Genomic DNA, 25,208 nt, shown 5'->3' with positions numbered 1-25,208 from the left:
GCATATTTTCCTTTTTCTCAGTGGAGTACAGGAGCCTTTACCACTTACCAGTTCCAAGCTGCTGGAATGGTTGATCATGGAGGCAACCACTCAGTTCAGAGTAGAGTAGTGGTGTTCTGCCAGTGTATGTATAGTTACAGGATCCTCCAGTTGGGTGATTTTCCCAGATTTGAAATTCCCAAATGTAGTTCATGCCTCTGATTAGGTGCCCTCCTTCTACTCTTTTATGGGATCGTTTTGTTCAATCTCCAAAACCTTGCTTATTGGGTACACCCCTTCTGTGACATTTATCTGCTTCTGTCCTGTGCTTTTCCTCATTGTTACAAGGTTTGCAACCTGAGTCAATTTTTGTTTGTTTCCTGGTCTTGGGGGATTGTGTGCATTTGATGAACTTACCTTGGATTACAGACAACACATTCCCAGAACCATGGCATAAGGCCACCGTGTGCTTTTCTAAAGTCTTCTGATAGGTTTGCACTGAACTCCAGGATTCAAGGTTAACAAGATATCATAATTTTGATGATGATACGCAGCAAGTGAAATTTTGAATGTAGTTGACTTACCAAGTGTGTTCAGACTCACCCTAGCCACTCTACACCATTGAGCACATTATTTATTACCCACTCTATAATTTTTCAAAGATTGAGTGAGTCTACATTTTTTGTCTTTTTTACATCATTTCCTCTCATGTGGATGTGTTCCTTACATCTTTTGCCATGTCCAGTAATTTTAATGTGGGATTCAAACTAATTTTTTGACAAGATCAGAAGTTATAATTTCCCTAAATAAAAGTGTATTTATGATAGGTACTTCTCACACTTCCCACTTTTACTCCTCCTCACACATTTCTAACCAAACTTCGAATTGATAGTTTGGTTGTTGCACATAGAGGGAGTCATATGCATCACGTGATAGAGTGCTCTGTTATTAGTGGAGAGGTGTTGCATTATAATTTGCATGAAAGACATGTTGGAATTTTGGGTTCAAATAGAGGAATAATGGAGGCTTGTAGTATGCACTCCAAAAGGTTTTCAAATAGAGGGCAGCATAAAATGAGAAAAGCTAATCTTGTGAGAGGAGGGAAGTACCTATTGTAAACATATTTTCATTCAGGAAAATTAGAGCTTCTAACATAGTATGTAATGATTTTATTATTCTTATTTATTTGTTAATATTTGTGGCTTAAAATAAATATTCTTGAAAATTACAGCAATTGATAGAAACAACAATTGTTTTAGCTTAACTTTTAAGTATTTTAGAAACTAAACAGATTAATGTGATTAAACAGAGTTCTAAGCTTTAATTTCCTTTTAATCTGACATGCTGTTATATGATGTTCTAAGAATTAGAATATAATTTTACACAACTTTTAAAAACCGTTACATTATAGAACCCACATAACATTATCATTCTTCTTGTTTTTCAGACTGATGTTTTTCTAGTTTGCTTCAGTGTGGTAAGTCCTTCATCTTTTGAAAATGTGACAGCCAAATGGTATCCAGAAATAAAGCATCATTGCCCAGATGCTCCGATGATATTAGTCGGTAAGTACAGAAAACACATCTTTTATACCTTGTTGCAGTCTCAAGTCTTTGTGAACCTGAGATATACATGGTAATACCCTGTTTAGTGCTCAGGAAGGGTTCCTGAGAATAGAATTCTAAATGAATCAGCTTTAAAATAGGATCATTTTAACATTATACATGTAGATATGTGACTGAAGGCAATATTTCTTACCTGTGAATAATGTATAAGTGTCTTATTTAGGTACTGATAAATTTAATATAACTTACTATAATATTATCGTGACTGGAAAAAGCAAATTTTAATTAGCCCTCAATTTTGTTTGGTTACAGACACATCAAACTCTCTTGCTATATTTATTAAATGATGTATTATATTAGATTGTTTTCTGTACAGAGCTTGCTAAGAAAATGTTTTTTCCTTTGGGAGTGATATTGTGTAGATGAATGACCTTTTAACAATTCATATAGCATAACTAGAAACACCAGAAATATTGTGATATTCTGAAACATTGTCTGCTTTCTGTGTGTTATTATTCTGTTATTTTTTGCATTATTCTATTTAATAGAAATTATTTATTGCACTACTGCAATCAGTATGAGAAAGTAGTATTCAGAGAGTTATGGATTTTCTTTTTTTTTCTCATTAAAAAAATATCAGTGGGACAAGGGCTCTATAATGAATCAGTGTGAAGTGGAGTTGCACTAAACAGTGTCTTACTGTGTTCATTATTCTGGTAATTTATCAACATTTTTTAATCATGACTAGATGAAACAGTAATACCCATTCTTTCCCATGATGGCAGAGTACATTATCACTCCTACTAAAGGCAAAAAATACTTATGTATTTATATGCATAAAGTTAATCTAGTATAGTGATAAAAAGGATTGTTATTTTTAAATTTGGGTAAGCTACTAATTATGGAACAACAAATTTATGTTTTGACTCTTCTGCATGTTCTCTACATAAATCTGTATTCCATTATTGGTAAATTAAACTTTCTATGGATTACTTTACATGATAATGTGAATTTACCAACTATTTGTGTGCTTTCTTTTAGAGTGGGTACATTTGACTTCATATCATTAAGTTTAATTTTGAAGATTAATTCAGTTGATTTTACTGTATACTTGCAGCACTTGTGTTTAGCCAGTTGCTGTAGGCTAAATAATAGGAAAATTATCTTACAAAAATAAGTATAGTTTATTAACCATGTTAATTTGAAGCTTGTTTCATCAAATCCTGAGTGCAAAATTGCACCAGTGAATTGAAAAAAAATTATAAAAATGTAAATTGAAATTCTTTCTTTCTTTTTTTTATAATAATACGGTAATGTTAAATTTATTCTTCAAAATACTTTACTTAATTAATTTTTAAAAAATATTTAAAGGGAAAAAAATGCAAAATAGTTTTTGGGCTGAAAACCACTCTTTAGGTTAAAACATTTTGTTTTGTTATTTTTATTTGGCATTTGTACTTAAATGGTTATCCTGCCATCTGTGAATGGTATTTAAACCTTTCTCTAGTGTTTTTTTCTTATAAAATGGTGTTTTGATGTGTTAAGCCTCATTTGTAGAAGTGTGAACCTTTCCTAGTTGTAAACCACAATTTTGGTACCATATATACCATTCAATGCACTATATTTCATGTTTTTCGAATCATAAGATGATAAGATAACCATGTAATGAAACATGATGTTCACTATAGTTTAAAAATAAGAAAGTAGGTGGTGCTTATTCTAAAAGTTGTTACTTCACTTTGAAGCTATAGTTAGTCTATGGTATTGGTCTTATGCAACACATTCTGAAAATCTTGCATTTGAAAAGACCTGTGTGGCAGATGCATGACCTTTTATTTTTAGCATCTAAAACATACTGTATCTTTTCATTATTTATTACCATCATCATATTGCTGTATTAGCTCAAAATAAATTTATTTATAGAAACAAAAGCTGATTAACACGTTTTATGGTGAAGCTTTCTCAGTGTGCAAATGCAAAGTATTTACAAGTGAATTAGGCTTAGTGTGATTTTTTATATTCTTTTGTATTTAAATCATCAGGAATAAATAAAATAAAGTAGCTCAATTTTAGTTTGTACTTAGTTCATAATAAAAAATACAATTCACTGTGAAAGAAAGAAGAGTTTGTGACATTTGTATTTACAACATGCACTACAATAGTTAGGCTACTCATACTACTGTTATTATTTTTACTATGTACATGAAACCCTCATATTTTTCTATGTAAACAAAAACAAGACTAAAATTTAAAAAACTTTATTTTGATATTTTGCATAACAATTACAAAGTCAGAAAATTAAATTACATAATTGTGTACAAAAGTTAGAAATTACAATTAAGGCCAGAAACACTAACTACTTAGGAGTGAAAGTGTAAATCATAAGGAGGAGTGAAAGAATAAACAGGTTTTGTAAATAATCAAATAAATAATCATAAGTATAATGCAGAAGAAATTAACACTTCATTTCCGCAGTTACAAAATTAAAAAAGTCTATTAGCTTTATGGTATTGATAATGAAAAATATAAAACCAAACTGTTAAGTTATGCATTGAAAATTTTACATAATATTTAGAATGTAAAACTTAAGGAAAACAAACACTGTTACTGAAAAGCTATATAAAGAAGAGTGAACAAAAACATATTGGTAACTGGTGTCAAACTATTAAGAATTTATATACAAACTGTACATACATGCATTATTTATTTAAATGTACACTGTAAACTTGATATGTTCCATACAAAATAATATATGCAAAAATGAATAAAAATTGTGGTTCAGCATTGTCACCAAAATGTTATTTAAAGATGAATAACCAAGTGTAAATCAACAGTTGAAACCAAACTGTGAAGAGTTTACAAACAGAATGTATAGTTGTACACTGTTCAGTGAAATACTGAAAACTGTTATACATCTTGAGCTGATATTGAAACACAAGATATAGGCACAAAACTGAGCACAGTAATGTATAATGAAAAAAATAATAATTGTATTTAAGATACACCAAAAATTGAAGTTGTGTACTTTTCAAAAACATATGCATAGACAATTATGTTTGCAAAAATAACAATAGTATAGAAATCCACATTTTGCACAACAATGCTAAGTGAAATATCGAAAACATTGAGAAATAGATGTGCATTTTAAACTCATTTGAAAAATAAATGTACATGCTCAGTAATGATGAAAAAAAACAAGGTATAACACATCAAACCTCAACTAAAGAAACTTTATTTCTCAAGGAAAGAGAATAATAAAAATGTGAAAGTGGTCGACTGGAGTTTAAGTAAAGTGATCAGATTGAGTTGTACTTTATTTTTTATTTGTTCTACATAAAAGCATCAGCTTTTTTGAATAATCTTAAATGTATGATATTCTTCAAAGTGTCTTTAACACAAATGAACTTTGCATTGCTTACAGATCATCTTAATTACATTGCGTGGAGACACAGTCTGCACTTTTTCTTCAAGCGCTGGAAAGTGCTTCCCAAGTGAGAGCCGTGAATGTGCATATACCAGAACTGGTGATTAAATACTGAACAAATAATGCCCTCCTGTACTTTTAGTTAGTGGTTTCACAAGGGATTCCACTCATTATAAATAGAAGTTCTTCTGTTTGTACTTGACCTGGTCAACAAGTCTAAAAAAATGTCTGTTTGCACCATTTCACAGATTTACGTGGAATGGCATGTTAGCTGAGAAATTTGTCGTTAAGATCAACCCCTTCCATAAACTTGTTGAAATGATAAGATGTGGCTTGCTAATCATATCATCCTGTTTACTTGTCACTTCTGTTACTGTGGCACTATGCATTGTAGAGAGAACATAAATATCTTTTTTTTTTATTAGTCCACTTCACAGCAATCATTTAGCCACAGCTAAAAAACTGTTAGTCTCCTTTTTTACTTACCTGTAAACATGCGTGGGAGTAGGCCCTGTCCTTCCAACTAGTGCCAAGTGAATGCAATTTATCAAACAGAGTTTAAGTTGTGTAATAGTTGTCAATTCAAGCTATTTTTCCATCAGATTCATCACAGCTGTGTCAGCTGAGTTCTTTTTACAGATCCCTCTTTACTAAAGTACACTTTAAAATTTAAAATATTGAGTCCCAACTTTAGCTTGAACTCAAAATTTGATGCATCACTTGATAGTATTGTTAGGTAGATATTGTTTAAATGAAGTTATTTTTTCCTAACATTTGTTCATCAACAGAACTCCAGAGAAGGGTTATTATGAGCTGGAAAGGCTGAAAGTAGATGATCAAGCACAGGCCTAATTTTGAAAAGTTCATTATACTGAGTATCAGGTTTAGGTAAATTATTAGTATTGTTACTGAAATACAGAAAGTGAGCAGAAGTTAAAAAATTTTCTTGAAAATACTGAAGGAAATCAGGGAAAATTAATAAAAGTAATTATAGACCAGAAATCTGAAATAGATGGTAAACTAACTATATTTATGCAAATAGTAGCATCAAGGAAAACTAGCATTTTTTCAGGAATAGCATTACTGTAATTAATCATTCTCATTTTATTTGTGGAAGCAATATCTATCTTTTCCCATTGTTTTTTGTGCAAGTGTCTTTGTGTCTTCACAAATTTTAGTGACAAATTTTATTGTGCACCTCGTTGTGGATTCCTGTACGCGGTGAGGGCACCTCCCAAGGAAGGTTCTGTTCTTTTAGTATACCTCCTCTGGGATATAAACATTCACCCATTTGTTTGCCATGCATGGTGACCTGTGAAGGGCAGGAGAGGATCCTGTTGATTGAGGGATCCAACCCTCATACACCACTTTATTCTTGAATTCCTGGAGGCGGGCAGCCTTGGGGTGGCCCTTCTAGGGTCAGTTGGCTGGTCCACTTGGGCTAGGGTCAACCAAGTACCAGTGTTGGATATTCTCAACAGGTGTTGTGGATATTGTATCTGATGCTGGTGTTTGGGTATAGTGCTCACAAAATCCTGGCATTGTTGCAGTGTCCTTGTTTGGCATTGTAATGCATCCCCTCATAGGGCTTCATGGTGAGTGAAGTCACAGGGCACTGAAATATTCTTTTTTTTATTATGAATCCTCCAAATAATAACTTAAATAAAATAGTGAAAAAATAGCCCATAGGTAAACAACCATGTCTTGAAGATTCTGAGCAGCAATCTTTAACATCTGTAACACCTGTACCTCATTTTCATATACTACATTCTCTTTCAGACAAACCTTTAGGACAGATGTCTCCCTTCTTCATTTAGAAGGGGCCAGAGGAACTTGCTGGCTTTCCAAAAGCAGTAAAAAAAGCTTCACTCTGGTGACATATTGGTTGAAACATCCACAACCTAGTGATCTCCTCTTGCATTCAAAGGCAATTGGGGATATACCTGTTGAGATTACACCTAATGCTACTTTGAATTCGTCATGAAGAGTTACTGATGAGAGGGATTTGAAGAGCATTCCAAAGTCAGAGATCTTAACTGGTTTCTTCACCCAAGGAGTTTCTACAGTGAGGCATATGTCTACTCGCAAAGATGGAATTATGATGCCGACCAGTGTCCTCATTCTGACATTTACATCACTGCATCCACCTGCCACCATCAAGGCAGGTTATCTTAATTGCAACGTACAGCCATAAATTCCAAACCCTCTCGGATATTTCCATTGTCATTGATTCAGTCACTCGAAGACATTGTGTCATGGTTCCTTGACGTGTGCTCATTGTGGTAGCAAGGACCATGATGCATATGAGTGGGAAGCGGACCCTCATTGCATCAGTTGCAATGGCTCTCACCTGTCCTTCTTCCATTCTTGTCCTAAATCGTTGGAAGAAAAAAGAGGAGCAGTATTTGAAAGCAATTCAAAACATTTCTTACCCTGAGGCTTGAAAGTTGCTGTCCACCACTTTGTCTCAGACATATGCTGTTGCACTTTGTTCCACTACTACAGTGGAAGTGCAGATGGATCTCTCTGTACCTCCAAAAGAATTGTTCTCAAACCAATTTAAAAGTCTTTTGACCTCCTTGGTTAAAAAAAGTTTATGAATCAACTTCAACACCCATCTCTGTCCCTAACATACATTCCAGCAAACCCCAAGATCCACTTCCTTTGGTTTCTGGTACAGGCATTTCATCAGGTACATCATCTTCTCCCACCCCAAGATGCAAAATGATCATTCATTCACATCTTCAGTTGGTGGAATCCTCTTCCAATAACAAAGACCTGCCCAATCGACCCAGGGCAGGATCCTTGTAGGTCGACAGACCTCACTCAATTAAAGACAATAAAGAACAAGAGATGTGGTCGTAAACAGAAAGATTCTCCACCCAATTCACATACACAAATAAAAATGGCCACCTTGGCACAATGGAACTGTTGAGATTTACATTCTAATCTGGATCACATCAAAGCACTGATTGCTTCCTACCATCCTGTATGTCTTTCCTTACAGGAAATATTTCTGAAACCTGTCAATACAGTCACCTTTTGGCAGTTTTCTTTGTACAGAAATGGCAGGCTGTGTGATAGATGAGTGCATGGAGGGGTGGCACTGTTTGTTGATCAGCATGTGCCCACTCTGTCTTTGCCACTCAACACACCCTTGGAGGCCATAGCCATCCGTGTTTACTTGGGCCGCACCATCACTGTTTGTTCTCTTTACCTATCACCTGGAGAGACCTATGATCAATCAGACCTTGATGCTCTCATTGAACAGTTGTCATCTCCCTTTTTAACCCTGAAGGATTTAATGGACATCATCCCCTCTGGGGAAGTGCTAATGTTGATGGGAGGGATCATTTCAATAGAGCATATGCTCTCTGATCACAACCTTTCTCTTTTCAGTAGTGGTTCATATACTTATTTTCATGCATCTAGACAGTACTTTACTGTTATTGATTTCTCAGTTTTCTCCCCTTCACTATTCTCCCACATTTCATAAAGGGTTGACAATAACCCATGAGGCAGTGATAATTTTCCTATAATTTTGAGAAAGACTGGCAATGGCCAATGGCACCCGATTTGTGTGTCCCAGTGAAAGCTGGATCAAGCAAACTGGCCCTCTTTCACTGCTCTCACAGAACTTTATCCTGCCATCATCTGTAAACCGTCAATAGATGACTGTGTGGCAGTTGTAACTGACTGTGTTATATAGGCAGCTGCTCAGTGTATTCCTAAAACCTCGACATTTTTTCCACGATATCTTTGTCTGTGGTGGAATCCTGCCTGCCATATGGCATAGAAGGCTTAAAAATGGGCCTGGGATACTTTTTGTAGGTATCCCACACTTTCACACCACATTGCTTTCCAGCAGGCCTGTGCACATGCTTGATGGGTAAGACGTCAAAGCCAGAAGGACTCTTGAATTAAGTTCACAACCAGCATATCTTCTACCACCAGTTCCAAAGTCATATGGGACAAGATTGGAAAGGTCAGTGGGCAATATAATTCTCTACCCCTCTCGATCTTGCTCTCTGATGGCCAGGAAGTAGCTAATACCCAGAGCATCACTGATACTCTAGGTGAATGCTTTTGCCAGGTACCAAGCACTTCTGCTTCTTCCTCTACTTCTTAGCCATCAAGACTTGGGTAGAGCAATCACCTCTTTCCTTTCAAACTGATTGTCTATATGACTATAATTGTCCCCTTACACTGGTGGAACTCAAACTGGCTCTTCATTGGTTGGACCTGATGATGTACACTATTAAATGCCATGCCATCTATCTCCTGTTTTTCTTGCTATTCTTCTGATTGTTTTTAACAGAGTTGGCAGAAGAATGTTTTTCCTGATGCTTGGTGCCAGGCTGTTGTCTTACCTTTCTCTAAGCCTGGAAAGGATCCCAAGATTCCTTCAAGCTAATGTGCAATTGCTTTGGTGAGCTGTCTCTGTAAGAGAGGAGGGTTAATGCTCATCTTGTTTCATTCCTCAAATCAAACAACCTCCTCTCGCCCACCCAGTGTGGGTTCCAACGACAGCTCTCGGCCATGGACCACCTGATTCGACTTGAAATGTCCATCAAAGAAGCCTTTCTCAAACAACAATATCTTGTATCAGTATTGTTTGATATTGAAAAGGCTTATAATACAACATGGAGGTATGGCATTTTGCAAGACCTCCATATATATATATGGGTTACGTGGCCATTTGCCCATTTTTATTAAATATTTTTAATGGATAGGAGATTCCAAGTTCATGCGGGTTTGACAGTTTTCCATTCTTTTCTAAAGGAGCTTGGAGTCCCTCAGGGCTGTGTTTTGAGTGTCACACTTTTCAGTATAAAGTTTAATGCCATCACTGAACAACTCCCTCTTGCTGTTGCAAACAGGCTTTATATCGATGACTTTCACATCTCATGTCAGTCATCAAACATGAGGTATGCTGAGCAGCAGCTACAGACTGCCCTCAATCATTTATTGAAGTAGATCCCACAGCAAATGGCTTTAACTTCTCTGTCTTTCTAAAACCATTTACCTGCACTTTTGCTGCCAACAGGGTATTCACCCTGATCCTGAACTCCATATCAGTGAAGTTGGGCTGCCTGTGGTCCCTGAGATAAAGTTCTTGGGGTTTATCTTTGACTGTGAGCTGACCTTTGTACCATACATCAAGCAGCTACGGGTGAAATGTACAAGAGCGCTGAACATCCTCCTTGTACTCTCTTCCACCACTTGGGAAGTTGATCGATTTTCTATGCTAAAGGTACTAGACAATAAATCACTGGTCTAAGGCTCTGCCAGGACCTTGGCCTTAAAGATGCTGGACCCCTTTCATCATAAGGGACTTCGGCTCTGCACCAAGGCTTTCTGCATTTCTCCAGTTTAGAGCTTATACACAGAGTCTGAATATCTTTCAAACAATCTTTCCATTCCTATTTATGCAGATGACTATATGGGCTCTGCAATGGTTTGTTACGGTTAAGTGGTTACATGCAGAATCCCCTCTACAGCTTCTGTGTTCACTGCTGAACTGTATGCCATATCTCTTGCACTGGATCACATAGAAGCTAAGTTGTACTCGAATTGCACTATTTATGCTGACTCACTTAGTTCTCTATTGACCCTGGAATTGCTTCATGTTAGTTCACACCCTGTTCTTGCCGATATTCAAAATCAATTGGTCCATTTCTCTTTTAACATCTACTTCAATTCAGTTTTTCTGGAAACCAGGCCATGTTGGTATTCATGGGAATGAGCTTGCTGACACCACAGCTAAATCTGTTTGCTCTGGCACTGTTACTGCTGTGCCTGTTCCATGCATGATATATGGTCCTGTAATCATGGCTCAGCTCTGTGCCAGTTGGCAGTCAACTTAGAGTGAGCAGCGTGAAAACAAGCTTTTCCAAATAAAACCCTCTATTGGACTATGGTCGTCTTGCTTCCTTAAGGATTTGAAAGAGGAAGTTGTTCTTACTAGACTACGCATTGATCACAGGTTTATCATTGTTTTCTTTTATGTGGGACTGATGTTCAAATGTGTTGTCTGTGTAACACTCGGGTCACAATAAGCCATATTTTACTGTCTTGTCATCATTACAACTCTCAACAACGGCACCATTTTAAACATGTTTTGTCCCAAGGCTTATCCGTAATATTAGACAGTGTTATTGGCGATGGTGACACTGTCAACCTTAGAAATGTTTTTAGTTTTTTAAAGACCATTAATCTTTTTAATGCAATTTAAGTTTTTTAATTTATACATAAGACCTTTTTTAATGTGATTCCCTTTTAAGAATCGAAGTACATATAGTTCAATTTGAGATTAGAAAATGGCCATAACATCAAATAACTCTATACCAGGACTGGAAAGGCCAACTTCAGGTGACTGATGGTGGTTATTGAACTTACCAGTTAGTCTTCCTGGAGAGTTATGATAATTACAATTAAGCTACAGAAAGTTCTTTAAAATTAGTATTACTGTAGTTTTTCTCTTACTGCTGTAAACTAGATGTAAAACTTTGATTTAATGCTATTTATGTTTTTAATTCAGAAATTTAACTTTGCTTTGTTTTACCTTAATTTCTTTTGAATTTTAATAATTTTAGTTTAATTTTAACTTTTTTTCAGGTGTTTGGTGCAGATAGCCTAGTTGCTTTGTGCCATAAAACACCAAATCAACCAACCAACCAATTTTATTGTAAAAAACAGTTGAAAAAAATCGGGAAGAGTCTGATGCCTGTTAGCTTACAGAGAAACAGGCTCTACTCAAATGAAGTTCCTCAACAATTTGGGTTGCTTGTTTTTGAGGGTCTTCCATTTCACTCTGCACTACAGGCCAGAGGTTTTTTGCTTTTGCTTCAGATCATTTTAGAAGTGGGTGTAGTGATGGTCGTGGGAGAATCATTAATAATATCCTGAGACTGCTGTGGGACATGAGGAGAGCCTTCTCTCTATAAGAGTATGTCAGACTTCTCCAATAAAAGGGAAGTCATACAAGCTTGATTTTCTTGGTCTACTTGCATTTTCTGATGACTTCCTCTTCTGATCCTGAAGAAACAATTTCTTTCTCAGAGCATGAAACAAAAAGTAGTAATTGGGTTTCATCCACTGACAGATCATTTTATTTTTAATGAAACCAAAACTTCTTTTGATGCCATCTAGGAAAAGTTTAGTATGCTATTAATATTTTGTTGATGTTATATAATGAAAACATTATATGCAGATACATTTGAACTATTAAGCTTATAGTTAAAAGTTCTAATAATACATTTAACAGATTTAATTAATAATTACAGTTTTACTATTTCCTACAGTTCAAAGTATTTAAGCTGAATAATTAAATAATATAAGTAGTGATAAAATGAAAATTTATGTTTATTGTTTAACTTGTTTTTAACTCTCACAATACATGTCTTAAATTTCAATTTTGAAAAGTTTTTGTTATTGCATCACTTTCCTGTTTTAATATTTAATTGCCAAGTGTATTATAGTCTAGTCCAAATATCATTTAGGTACTAAGTGAAGTAATTTTGTTAACCACATGTAAAATATGTAATGTGTGAAAAGTATAAATTTTTATTATTTACTGTGTTTCTCAATTGAGAAAGGACAAACATCTTTTGTCAGAAGATACTAAATGCATACAGTCTCTCCAAATTAAACTCCCCTACTCTAAAGTGAAATAATTTTTTAGAAACAGACCACAAAATTTTCAGAATACTAAGCATTGCTACCACAAAAATTAGTTTTGATTTAAAAGTTTGTGTGCATATATAGTTTCTGCCTGCTTGAAACCTTTTCTTTAGTAATAGATGTGAAAGGCCAAGGTGAATAGAAGGTAATGGTGTTTACAATGACGTGGTAAATTCATGCTGTGGGTTAGTATAAGAGAAAGGGTGTACAAAATTGAAAATTGTCACAAATTCTTATGGTAACAAGATAGAGAAGACTTCCATTGCCCCTCACTTGTGTATGATACTCTCCTGGTTTTGTAGGATTTACTGCTGACCCCTAAATATTAAATATATGGCAACTCCAAATATTTCACACCTACAAAATTTAATTAATTTTTTTTTAAAGTTCTGATCAAAATGTTCAAAATATTGTCAAAGTCATGTGGTAATTTAGCCCCAGGTTTTATGTTTTATAGTAAAGTTTGGTTGTTGAAAGTGTTTACTGCTGTATTGGATAGTTTTATTGTTTAATACTTTATCCTAAGTATAAAAAACAGCTTTTTATGTGTTGCATAGAGCAGAGACTTTTTCTTGTGATAAAATTGTCTGGTTAGTTGCCTGCAGAGACAAAGCAAATTGTGAAAGTATCTTTTAAGCATATTTTAAACAAATTTGCTTTAATCTTCTAAAGGTCAAGAGTCATTGTAGAAGTCTGATTTTAGTTAGCTTCAATTTGTTTTGATGATCATGTGCACTGCATTTTTCTTTTGCTTACCTTCATTATTCAAGTTAATTTCTTTTAATTTGAATTTAATACTGTAATATTCCAGACACCTTGTTTGGTCAACTATTGATTATAATAGTGATTCATTTTTATATTAGCTTCCTCATTGTCTTTTCTCTTTCATTTCACTGTCAGAAATCATTATACCTTAATTTCACATATTAAGTCTTTAAATTTTTATATGTAGAGATTGGATAACTATGTGCTTGGTATTTATCCTAGAACTTTACAAATCTCTACACACAACTTCAAGTACTCTTTTATTATATCAAGACATAATCTCTAGCATTTGGAACTAATAACCTGTCATTTGTGTTACTTAAATTTTCTTTCCTTGGGTATTAGGTACAAAAATTGATTTGAGAGAAGACAAGGAAACACTTCAACTATTATCTGAACAAGGGTTATCTCCAATAAAACGAGAACAAGGCCAGAAACTAGCCTCTAAAGTCAGAGCAGTGAAATACTTGGAATGTTCTGCTCTCACCCAGAGAGGACTCAAGCAGGTAAAACAAAAATAATTTCTGTGATAGATCTGTAACTTGAAAACTCTAAATATTTTTATTTTGAACATTTTAATTCATAATTTTATATTTTTCCAATACTTTAAAATTAAGCTAAGAATAATTTCTTTGTTTTAATGTTCACAAATGTTTTGTTTTAAAAATACTATAAATTTTCATTTTTTAATTAACTTGTATAAATTTATTTCCCAAACCCAGTTATTTATAGTATCAATTGATGTTTACCTTTAATAGATATCTTTTCTCATACTTTTATGGTACAAAATTATAAAAGTAATTTGACTGTTGAAAGATTTGTTACAATGACATTAATGTTATTTTTCAGTTTAGCCTCATAAATACAGAAAAAGTACATATAACAGAGAATGAAATAGTTAAAGTATCAATATTATTGTTATAAAATTAACTTTATGCTCTTTTTGTTTTAAATTCACTGCACTATTTTTATGATATTTAATATAAGTGATCCATGGAAAATTACTTTTTTTATTTGTATTCAGTTTTAAACCATGTTTAATTTTATTATGTTACCTTATTCTTTATAATGAGCTATATAAATATTTAAACACTATAGTTAAAATTCTTCATTATGATGGTGCCTAGTATTAAACAAACAGATGTAACAGTTTGTTTTAAATATCATAAAGCTAAAATTGATGTACTCAAATGTTACAAAGTCTAAAAATAATTACTTTTAAGTCAAGAAAACATTAAATATTCCAAAACTTGTTATTGTGATATATACATTTGGAGATATAATTGTTTGTTCCATTAGTATGTTATTGTTGTGTGTACTACTTCATTTTCTACTGGTAGTAAGAGTAATTTATAGATATACTGGAATAAAGCCATGTCTAAATATGTGTATTCATATTTCCTTTTTTCATATTCATACTTATTGCTACAAAGGATACCATCTCAATAGATAACAAAAACAACTATGCTAATGCTAGTAGTTTGATTCTACCAAACAAGCTGGAAATAATATTCTTTCTAGTCTATGTGTGATTTTCAGTGAATATTAAGTTGAACACATGTTGAAAGCTATGATGACACTGTTAATATGCTGTTTTCAGTTTTTAATCTGGTAGTTCTATTCCTTATAATTTGCATGTAATTTTTGGTCAGTATTAAAATACATACTGCTTAAAAAACTGCAAATGGTGGCAATTTGCTATTTTGAGTTTATTTTCTGATAGGCTGTTCCTGATTTCTACATAAAATTTTCAGTGAACAGTGAGATGAACTCTGGTTTAAAATCAAACTGTGCTGATACTGATAATTTGCCATTTCAAGCTTGTAGTTGCCTGGTAAAACCATTCCTTATAGTCTACATATGATTTGCAGTGAGTACTGAGATGAACACTAGTTAGTAAACTGCTGGCATTTGTAATTTGCTATTTTGAGTTTGTTTTCTGGTAGACTGTTCCTTGTACTTACAATCTACACAGGATTTTCAGTGAATATTTAGTTGAACACTAATTAAAAACTGTGCTTACTGGTATTTTGCTAGCACCAGTTTGTAGTCTTGTAGAAACCATTCCTAAGAGCCTTCATTTCAGCTTCCTTGTCACTTGTTAGGTTTAGTTGATCAGTGTCATTTACATGCTTATCTCTCAATATATAAACATTGATTTAGATGGTGCTTGTAGAACAAACAAAGTTATACTCTGCTGATTTCCAAGATAGTCTCGATAGTTGGAATTATCAAGCAGTGTTCTGATTTGTTATAAATATGATACCTTGAAAGGACATTCACTGCATTACACTCCTTTTTTTCTTTAATGAAATGAGATGTTATTTAGATATGTTCTGCCTTTTTTTTATCTTAATATTGGAGAAAAAAATGACAGAAAAGTGAAAAAGATATTTAACTACAATTAAATTATTTGATCAATCAATAAGGTTGAAAAAACCCAAAACATGAGCAGCAGTCTTCTTGACCCCACTGGTAATTGCTTTGAATGATAATATATGAAGAAAAAAATGCAAACATTCTTAAATTAGAGCAGAAGAAATGTATGAATTCAATACCTAGGCTAAGATCTGTAAATCCAATGCCATGATTTAGGTATGTGGGAAATGGAAGTACCCTGAGAAATTTCACTTTCATAGGACAAGTGCCCAAATTCTACTTTTCCAGTGTTAGTGGAGCTGAAGTTTCTTGTAGAAATGTATGTATATAGATGTAAATGTACTACTTTGGAAGTGGCATTAACTGGAAGCAAAACACTTTGATATGAAGATCAATACATACACACACAGATTATGCATTTTTCATAATTAATTTTTGTAAGAAAAGAGGCAATTTGAAATACAAGAAATACTTGTGGCAGTTCTTTTGCTACCATATTCTAATCATATTGTTTATGTAAGATAGCAAACTTTAAGTTACAATTTTTTTATCTTAAATGTTACCAACTGTTATCTTCATAACCATTTAACTGCAGCAAATGACCTGCTGCCTATAAATTTTTCATATTCAAAAGTATAAAATAAATTGTTTTGTCCCAAAATAACTTTTTATTGCAGTTTATTAATATTGAAGTATGGCATCTTTAAAAGTATGTTTTAAAGAAGTTTCTGTAAGTCGTAAGCTTCAACTGAAAAAAAAAAGAATAATATATCTCTTTATTTATCTATTTAGTTTTATAATTTCTCAAATGCAGTACTAAACAACACAAAAAAATTAACATACTGGTCATAGTTATGGAGGTATCAAAAGACCAAAATAGTCACCTTTTAAGGATATTCACATATCAATGTATAGAAACAAATTACTACAGACGTTAATGTGAAGGAAATATTCACATGGATCTGTGTTCCAGACGTTTAACAGATGTGGAGAATTAATACAGTATGATTCTCTACTAAAACTGTTTGAGAATAATGTTCATTGTCAAGTGAAAAAAAAAAAAGTGCATGGATTAAAATTGAACAAGTATTCTTATAACATTGAGTTGTTTTTTGTTGTTTTTTTGTTCCTGGGAAAATTAGTGAGAGAAACCTTCATAAATTTAGTGAAATCTGTTTAAAATTTAATTGAAATAGTTTAATGCTTTCAATATTTAAAAAATTCTTGCCTTTTTTCAAATTGTTATTTATAAAGTGATGTGGAGACTCAGTTCTATGTTATTGTGCAGATTAAATAATAATTCTTTCAGTAGTAAAAAATGTTGCTAAACTTTAGTTTCTTCATTGAAAGTTTCAGCATTAGACCAATAAAACTACTTGTAAAAGAAAATATTACCACTAATTTTAAAATGTGTTACAAATTGTAATGTCTGTCCAAACATATGTTTGTCTCCCATATATCTGACTACTTTTAGCTCTAAGTTTGAAAATAAATAAGTTGTGCACACAGACAGAGCTCAACATTCACTTTTGAAATGACAGGAAAACAGGTATGAATAATGTTGATGCCAAATTTTATATCACAAGCAGGATATTTACATAAAACTGTTAGGAATTAATCACACTATCATTCACATTTCAAAATATGATGCAACTTAAAGAATAAAAATGTAGATTTATCATATGTTATTGTTGAGCAGTTCATGGCATAGAAATTATTTTTGCTCAGAAATTATTTTTTGTGGTGAATGGTAAGTAAAACCAAGAGTGCAACATAATTAACCATTCTGAAGTTCATGAAATAATTTAAATTGGGAGATTAAATTAAACTTCTCCCATCACTGAAAAGAGGTACTTTTGCTTGTACACTGTAAGTTCAAAAATAAGAAATAAACATTATAAACTGTTAAATCAGAGATAGTGCTATTTTTAATTTATCTGTAAGTGTTAAGAGGACTATTACAAATTTATATCAGTTGTTTAGTTTTTTTACATCAGTATTTAAAAATGATGTTACCTATTCATTTAGGAAACACTTTAGTTTTAAGAAAAATATTTAAGCATAGTAATTTTTGTATGTTGTAATAATAAAAGTATTAAGAATAACACGTAAGACTAATTCTTTCAATAAACTGCTGCTTCCAACAGTCATTTTGTGTTTTTTTGTTTTTTGTGTTATGCTAGAAGGTTTACAAAAAAAGGTTTTCAATTAAAAGACTTTCCACTTTTATGAATGTGGTTTGAATAAGGTACTTATGATTTTCTTTATCCAAAATAATTTCATTTGTGCCCCATTAGAGCTAAAATATATTTAAACACTTATACATTAGACTTGATAAACTGCAAAATACTTTTGAAAATAAAGATCAGCTGAAAACATTTTAAAATTAGATGAACTAGTAGAATTCTTGAGGCCAATTAATTTATATTACTTTTTTACATTACTTCTCTTCAGTCATTTTTTCTATTGCTTTTTCTAGCATCAGCCATAGCTATTCCAAACAGTTTAATTAGATGTTTGTCACAAATCTTATTTTACTTTAGCTTTTAAGTAAATATTTCTTGTGTAAATGATTAAGTACAAAAATACACTTTATTTTGTCTTAAACAATATATAGGTTCATCTATAACAAAGTAAATTGCATATGTTACATTTGTCATTTACTTAGAAGAAACATGTTAAAACTTATATTAAAATTCTGTAATTCAAAATAAGAATCATTCTGTGAATTTTTTCAGGTTTTTGATGAAGCTGTTCGTGCTGTACTACGACCAGAACCTCAGAAGAGACGGCAACGAAAGTGCAAGCTTGTGTGATTTATATATTTTTAGTTCTTGCATGTCATCATCCAGAAGTCTTAGAACAGTGCCTGCACCAGCTAGTGAAAGCCAATAAGTATATTAAAACACATAATGCTTAAATACTGAACTTCAAAAATTGGACAAAAACATAGAAAATTGTAGAATAAATTCTTTTGGATTAACTTTTACTTTTATCTACATTGATAGAATGTAGGTCTAAGACTAGAGAAATGCATATAAGCATGTTTATGAAAGAACATTAGTAGATGCAAGTGAGAAAACAAAATTTTGTATGTGAGCTGTGCTGCAATACTAACAAAATTTGGTACATAATTTTCTTTAACTGTATCTTTACTTGTATTATCAAAGATATAATTTATTTAGAAGTAATTAATATGGAACTGATAATTGGCAATGTGAACATATAGCTTAACATACCATTTGAAAAATGAATACATGCATTGTGAAAAGGAACAAACCAGTGTACGTGCTTAGCCACTCAAGGGTCAGGAATACTAACTTCAAGAGGTAAGTTTTATCTTACTTACCCACAAATGGTAGTATCTTATTTTCACTTTTTAATTTTTGATTTATTATTTTTCATCTTTTTCTTATTCCAACTTGGGAGAGCAGTTACCTTCCCACAACTCTCTGCAGGCAGTGAAGGGTGATATAGATGTGGAGCATTGTGGGCTTGAGCACCTACATCTTTCTCGCTTAATTTCTAATTTTCTTTTGTGAGACTGGCAAATTGTAGGTTAAGACTGATAGATGGTGTATCCCCACCACAATGTGAGTCCTACACATCAATCACCTCCAAAACCTAGGATACATTTTATAATTCCATGTTATAGTTTGTACCCTAGGATCCTTTTTTTAAACATATGCAGCATATATTATTTCAAGTTAATGTGTTTTGGTTTATGGCTTGAAAATGTTATGGTTACAATATATATATATATATATACACACACACACACACATTATGACTTAAAGGATGACAACAAAAAATAATAATGGAGGCATAATTTTGAATTTCAATTTTATTAAATTGTTTCTTATTTGTATTAAATTCAGTATTCTTTTCTAGTGCTCATTTCATTTGAATATAAACATTTAATGTATTGCATAGCATTAAGTATTTTGAAATGTGTTTTATCACAGACAGAAATTAATCAGTATACATACAGTTAAGAACTGCAATAGATACTTCATTTGCCAATACAGTGTAAATATTATTCAAATGTTTCTGTTTTCTTATCTGAATCCTTCAGTGACTTATGGATTAAAAGTACATGCCAAATTAAGTATTAAAATCTTAAAACAAAGAACTTGCTCAGCTTTCTTTTTCTAAACAGTAAGCTTCCTAGTTATTTGGATTTTACCCTTTCTAACTTGATTGACACTTTTTATGCAACTAGACCCAGTAGATACTGTTGAAATGATTAACAAGAATGTATTGATCTTGTAACTGCTGGCTTTGTTTAGTAGGAATAAGGAATTGTCAGACCTTACTACAATTATAGAACAATAAGAAATCAAATATTGATTGTATTATAAGAGACTGAAAATTTCCCAGCACTGGTTACATTGTTGGAGAGTAAAGGACTGCATAGTGTTTTGTAGTTTCTGGGAGAAAAATAAATTATAATTGATTTTTAAGTGTTAAATATTAAATAGAAGCTCGTAAAATAGAATTTTGGGTATTTTTAGAAGACAGAAATAAATTTTAAGCATTACATGTAATTATGGAGGGGAGAACCAGAGAATTGTTAGCTAAATTTTAGAAAAAGTTAGGAGGAATATGCATATAAATAAATATTTAATTTTAGCAAAAAGTATCTAGTAAGTGTGTGACACTATGATAGTATTTACTGGAAAAAATCCATCAACACAAGTACAAGAGATCTGGTGAGGTTCATAGACTGTACAAAATAGTAAGGTTATTTAACTGTTTTTGTTTATTTCCACCATTTAGGATTCCTCAGAAAGGCAAGGTTAGAATTGAAGAAGTTAATATAATTTGAATGTGTGATAAGATAGCATTTAATATAGGAAGTGAACAGTGAAACTACAAGCTTTCTTCATACACAAGCTTTTTTGTAACACAATCTATTTACACTTGTAATTTAGATTTCATAAATTATTGGGTTTTTCACACTCTTCTTCCTAGATGATATAGTTGTTATATTAAATAGAAAGAAATTTCTAATCTGATTATGTGAGTATTTATTTCATGATCGTTCTGCAAGAAACAGTTCCTGATATTCATGTCAGTTTGTTCACTGATTTGTTCTTGTGACTTGTTGATTGTTGTTCTTTTTTCATTAAGAATAAAGAATTAGAAATACATGTGTATGTTATTGTTATGAAACATATTATCTGTACAATACCAAATTATGTTTTAAGGTTCCTTTAACTGGAATACCTTAATTTTTTTACATAATTTTTAATTGAAATTGACATCATATGGTTAATATTCTTTCACTAAATTCATCACCTTTTAGTTACATTGTTTCAGACATATCCTGAATTATGAAGGGAAATGCATCTGGTTAATATTAAAATAAATTGAAAATAGAGTTAGTCATTTGGTTAGGTAGTATTTCAACTTAACAAGAAGTATGATGAATGGTATCCAAGGTAATAACTTTAATGTGTGTAGGACTTTTTTTTTCAGTTTGTTTGGCTTTAACAGTTTTTAGATTAAGTTTTATGTCCTTGTTCCATATAAATGTAAGATGCATCACAAACTGATGGGTGGATTCAATGCAAGGACTAACTTTTGTAGAGAACCTTGTTTTACATCAGTTTAGAATCTGAGTTTTCTGTGTTTTCTAAATAACTAGCATTTCATCAACAAGAGTATTTAAAAACTGTAGCCATAAATTCCTTTGTAATGAGTGATACATTGATGGAAAAGTTGGTAGCTGCCTTTTAATTTAGTTTATTCCAACTCAGTAGCTTCATTAATGCTCTTTTTTTTCTTTTTGTGAGTTTGTTACTTGTACTACTATTTATACTTTACATAGACTGATCACAGAAAATGCTGTTTTCAGTGTTAGGTGATCATAAAGGATGTAGTAAGTTGATAGCTCTATGTAATTTTTTTGTTTATGAAATACAAATATTTAAAACATTGTACTATTTTTCAAGACCAATGTTGGTCTTAAGTGCCATATACATCACTTTTTTTAAGTAGATTTAACACACACAAAGAATGTTGCCTACAATTATGAATATGAATCAAGTAACATTATATATATTCTTCAGTAGTAATGTTGTTACTTGTGTTTTGGTAACAATTCAATTACAGAAGTATCTGACAAAAAATTGTGTTACTGTACTTTAATAAAAGATGTTTAATATTGTAAACAATTCAAAATACAAAAGATAGTTATACCTATATAAAATAAAGTGTCAGTGTTTCAACTAATCAACCTTTAATTGACCAAATTTAACTACAGTGTGTTCCATATACAGCTATTACAACTATTTATATTTTCAGATATTGAAAGTTTGTTTTGTTAATTAAGTACAAAAACTAGTTTGTTTCTGGAGCAAGTTAGGAGTTGAAAGTTGGTATGCATATATCACAGGATAGAACTGAAAATAAAATCTATGTGATGTAGATTATAAAATAAATATTTTATTACATTTTCATAAATCTTTCTCAGTTTTTCTTCTGAATAATGAGGTAATGAGATTCTGTGTTTTCAAAGGAATAAAAAACTTGCTGTTTCAAACACACACATTTTATACATAATGAAATATGTTATAAAACAACTATGAGGATGGTATTCAATAATGCATGTTTTTATTAAGTTATAGTATGTGATTGAAATGGCTTTTGCTGGAAGTTTGTTTGAATATCAATGTGCATACTGTTGTGAGGCATTTATGTTTTGAGAAAAATTATGGTGGTTTTAAATAGGGAAGTAAAATTTAAATTCACTTTCATGAAGGGATGATTTTATGATTTAACTATAAATTAGAAGTGTTAATTAATCTTATTTCTATCCTTTTTAAGGGGCAGACAAGTGGTATGTTTCAAATAAGTTATGAAGAGGTGAATAAAAAGCTGTTAAAATTAGGCATTAATTATGAACTTTGTCTTTCAATTTAATATTAAGAAGTTTTTGCTAAGAAAAAACTTTTAATGGAAGTTTTAAGAAAAGTTTTTTTTCTTTATTTTTTGTTGGTTGTTTTACTTCATATTAGGTATGTATCATTGTAGATTAAATGAACTTTGAGAAACTAATTCCTGGCTATATTTAATATTGCTTTCACATAGGTTTCATTTGGTTCCTAATTTTGCTTGCATGTATACAGACTAACTCGTTGTCAATGATAATTGCATAACTAATCTGATATAGCCCTTAATGGATAAGTGAACTTTTATTATAGTAAAAGATCATTAAGGATGTAACAAATGAATAAATTAAACTTATTCTAGGAGTAGTTGTTTCATACCATAAGTGAAAGAAATGTACTTAGGCATTATCACTTGCCAGAATTTATATAAATCTTGAGCACAAATTTTACTTTTTTACTTTTCCCCAGATCTAGTCAAAATAAAGAAACTTGCTCATTGCCAGTCTTCTTTTAGTAGTTATATCACTTTATAGTCTGCTAATATATTAATGATGTGAACATTGTTGTGAAATTAAGTATGAATTTTTAATGCTATACTTGTGTCACACAGACACAGTTTAGTCACTTGAGATCATAATTAAACATTTCAGTGATGGTTCCCTTTGTCATGCAAAATATATTAACCAACTAATTGTTGGTTTTTCTAAAAATTCTGTGCAAGTTGGGATTTTATTGATTTTATTTGTATTTTAGAAAATTTTATGTGTGGCAGCTCCTTTCATGATATTTAGCCTTATACTTCTTGAGTATACTAGGTGTTCTTGTATTTACACAAACTATGTCAGCTAACATTTGGAATAATGGAAATCACCAAATAAAGTTTTGTACTAAGATTTGTTTTCTTTTGAAACCTTGTGGTTCATCAATGCATCCAAATAACAAAATTCTTACTCAGTTTTCTATAATTACATTATCACAGTTCGTATTGATATTGATTGACATTGAAACTTCAAAGTCTACTAACCAAATAGATACTTGAATTGCGTTTTACTTTATAGTTTATGAAACACAATAGTAATACATCATCTTGTGTAGGTATAATCATTCTAAAAAAGTGAAATTTGAGATTCTGCAGAATTGACTGCAATTGTACTTACTTACTAGGCAAATGCTGTAGTTTGATCAAGCTTCTGTTGATCAGTACAGATCTTGGTTTTAACTTCATTGGTAACCTAGCAGTTAATGTCAGGCTGTTAATTGGAAGAATATGTTGACACACAATCAAAATTTACACTTCTTGATCATTGGTGTATTATAAGAGTGATGGTCAGATACCACTGTTTGATAAAAGTAGCCCTGTTAAAAGCTTCCAGCAGATGCTGTTGATGAGCTTCCTTCTCTCTATTCTTTCAGCTTAAAATTGCTATGACTAACTTTCAAAAAAAAAGCTGGAATAAAATCCAAAACTTGCAGCATTTAAGGTATGGTAGTTAAATTAGCTGAAGTGTCCTTTTGGACCAGTTCCAGTCTTACCCATTCTGAACTTTTATATCTTTGAAAGCTTCTAACCCAGAGATCAACTTGTTAACTGTTAGTATTTTTATCTGAATAATAAATTTATCATGAAAGTTACAAGGGGGGGATGGGTAAGTAACCTAGCATGGCCAGGTGGTACGGGTGCTTGATTTGCAGTCTTACCTACCAAACATGCTTGCCTTTTCAGCCATGGTAGCATTATAATGTGACAGTCAATCCCATTATTTTTTGATAAAAGAGTAGTCTTTCACTGCTAAATTAGGGATCACTAGCACATAAAGCACTTAGTGTACCAACCCTAAACTGTTTGGATGGAACATTTTATAGTATCCTGCTTACCAGTATATTTTAAAATGTGTATAGATTTTACTCAATCTCAAGAAAAATCATGTTTGGTCAAGACATTACAATGCAACACAATATAACAGAAAAAAAATGTTTAATGATATAAAACATTTCCTTTTTTATAAAACTGTAGTCAAAACCTAACTTTCTCACCTGTACTCAAGAAATACCTGTTTGCAGTCTTGAATAATTATATCTTTGGATTTAAAAAATACATTTTTTATTGTGAATTTTAAGCTGAAAGGGTAAACTTAAGCATTGTATTGAAAGGGCAGCTGAATGTAACTGCATTAGTAAGTAGAAAGTATACCACTTGAAGCCTATTCCATACTTGTTATAAACTTCAGCATTCCAATTATTTCTTCAAACTTTCCCAATAAGCGCTAGAACTCATTAATTAAGGAGATTTTGAAGATTGCTGTTCCACAGCTATATGCATACCGTTTATTCTCTTAACTTGTACAGTACAGACGATGAAAAATGTTAACAAATATAATTAGTTTTTATAAAATTTATCATTATTCAAAGAAAAAATACATGTATAAAATAAAACCTTTGATATTGTATGCTTGTAGTTTTAAATTATTTTCAGAACCATTGTTCGTTAGGAAAATAATATATATATATATATATTTA

General features: G+C 31.9%; 1 protein-coding gene across 4 annotated transcripts in view; it reads left to right on the top strand.

Moving 5' to 3' along the window:
* Window positions 1-25,208, top strand: part of LOC143232817 (ras-related C3 botulinum toxin substrate 1-like) — a 40,977-nt gene that overhangs the window by 14,783 nt on the left and 986 nt on the right. For 2 of the 4 annotated variants that reach the window (XM_076468723.1, XM_076468725.1), the window contains 3 exons: window positions 1,427-1,544; window positions 13,762-13,922; window positions 18,534-23,582. In XM_076468723.1, coding sequence (XP_076324838.1) covers window positions 1,427-1,544; window positions 13,762-13,922; window positions 18,534-18,611 — 357 coding nt within the window. In that variant the 3' untranslated portion in view covers window positions 18,612-23,582. Of the gene's footprint in view, window positions 1-1,426; window positions 1,545-13,757; window positions 13,923-18,533; window positions 23,583-25,208 lie in introns of those variants that run through there. The other 2 variants (XR_013017779.1, XM_076468724.1) reach the window with 2 other exon arrangements.

This window comes from Tachypleus tridentatus, chromosome 11 (genome assembly GCF_004210375.1).
Source record: "Tachypleus tridentatus isolate NWPU-2018 chromosome 11, ASM421037v1, whole genome shotgun sequence".
In the NCBI taxonomy this organism is placed as follows: domain Eukaryota; kingdom Metazoa; phylum Arthropoda; class Merostomata; order Xiphosura; family Limulidae; genus Tachypleus; species Tachypleus tridentatus.
This window is presented reverse-complemented; position numbering and strand designations above follow the sequence as displayed.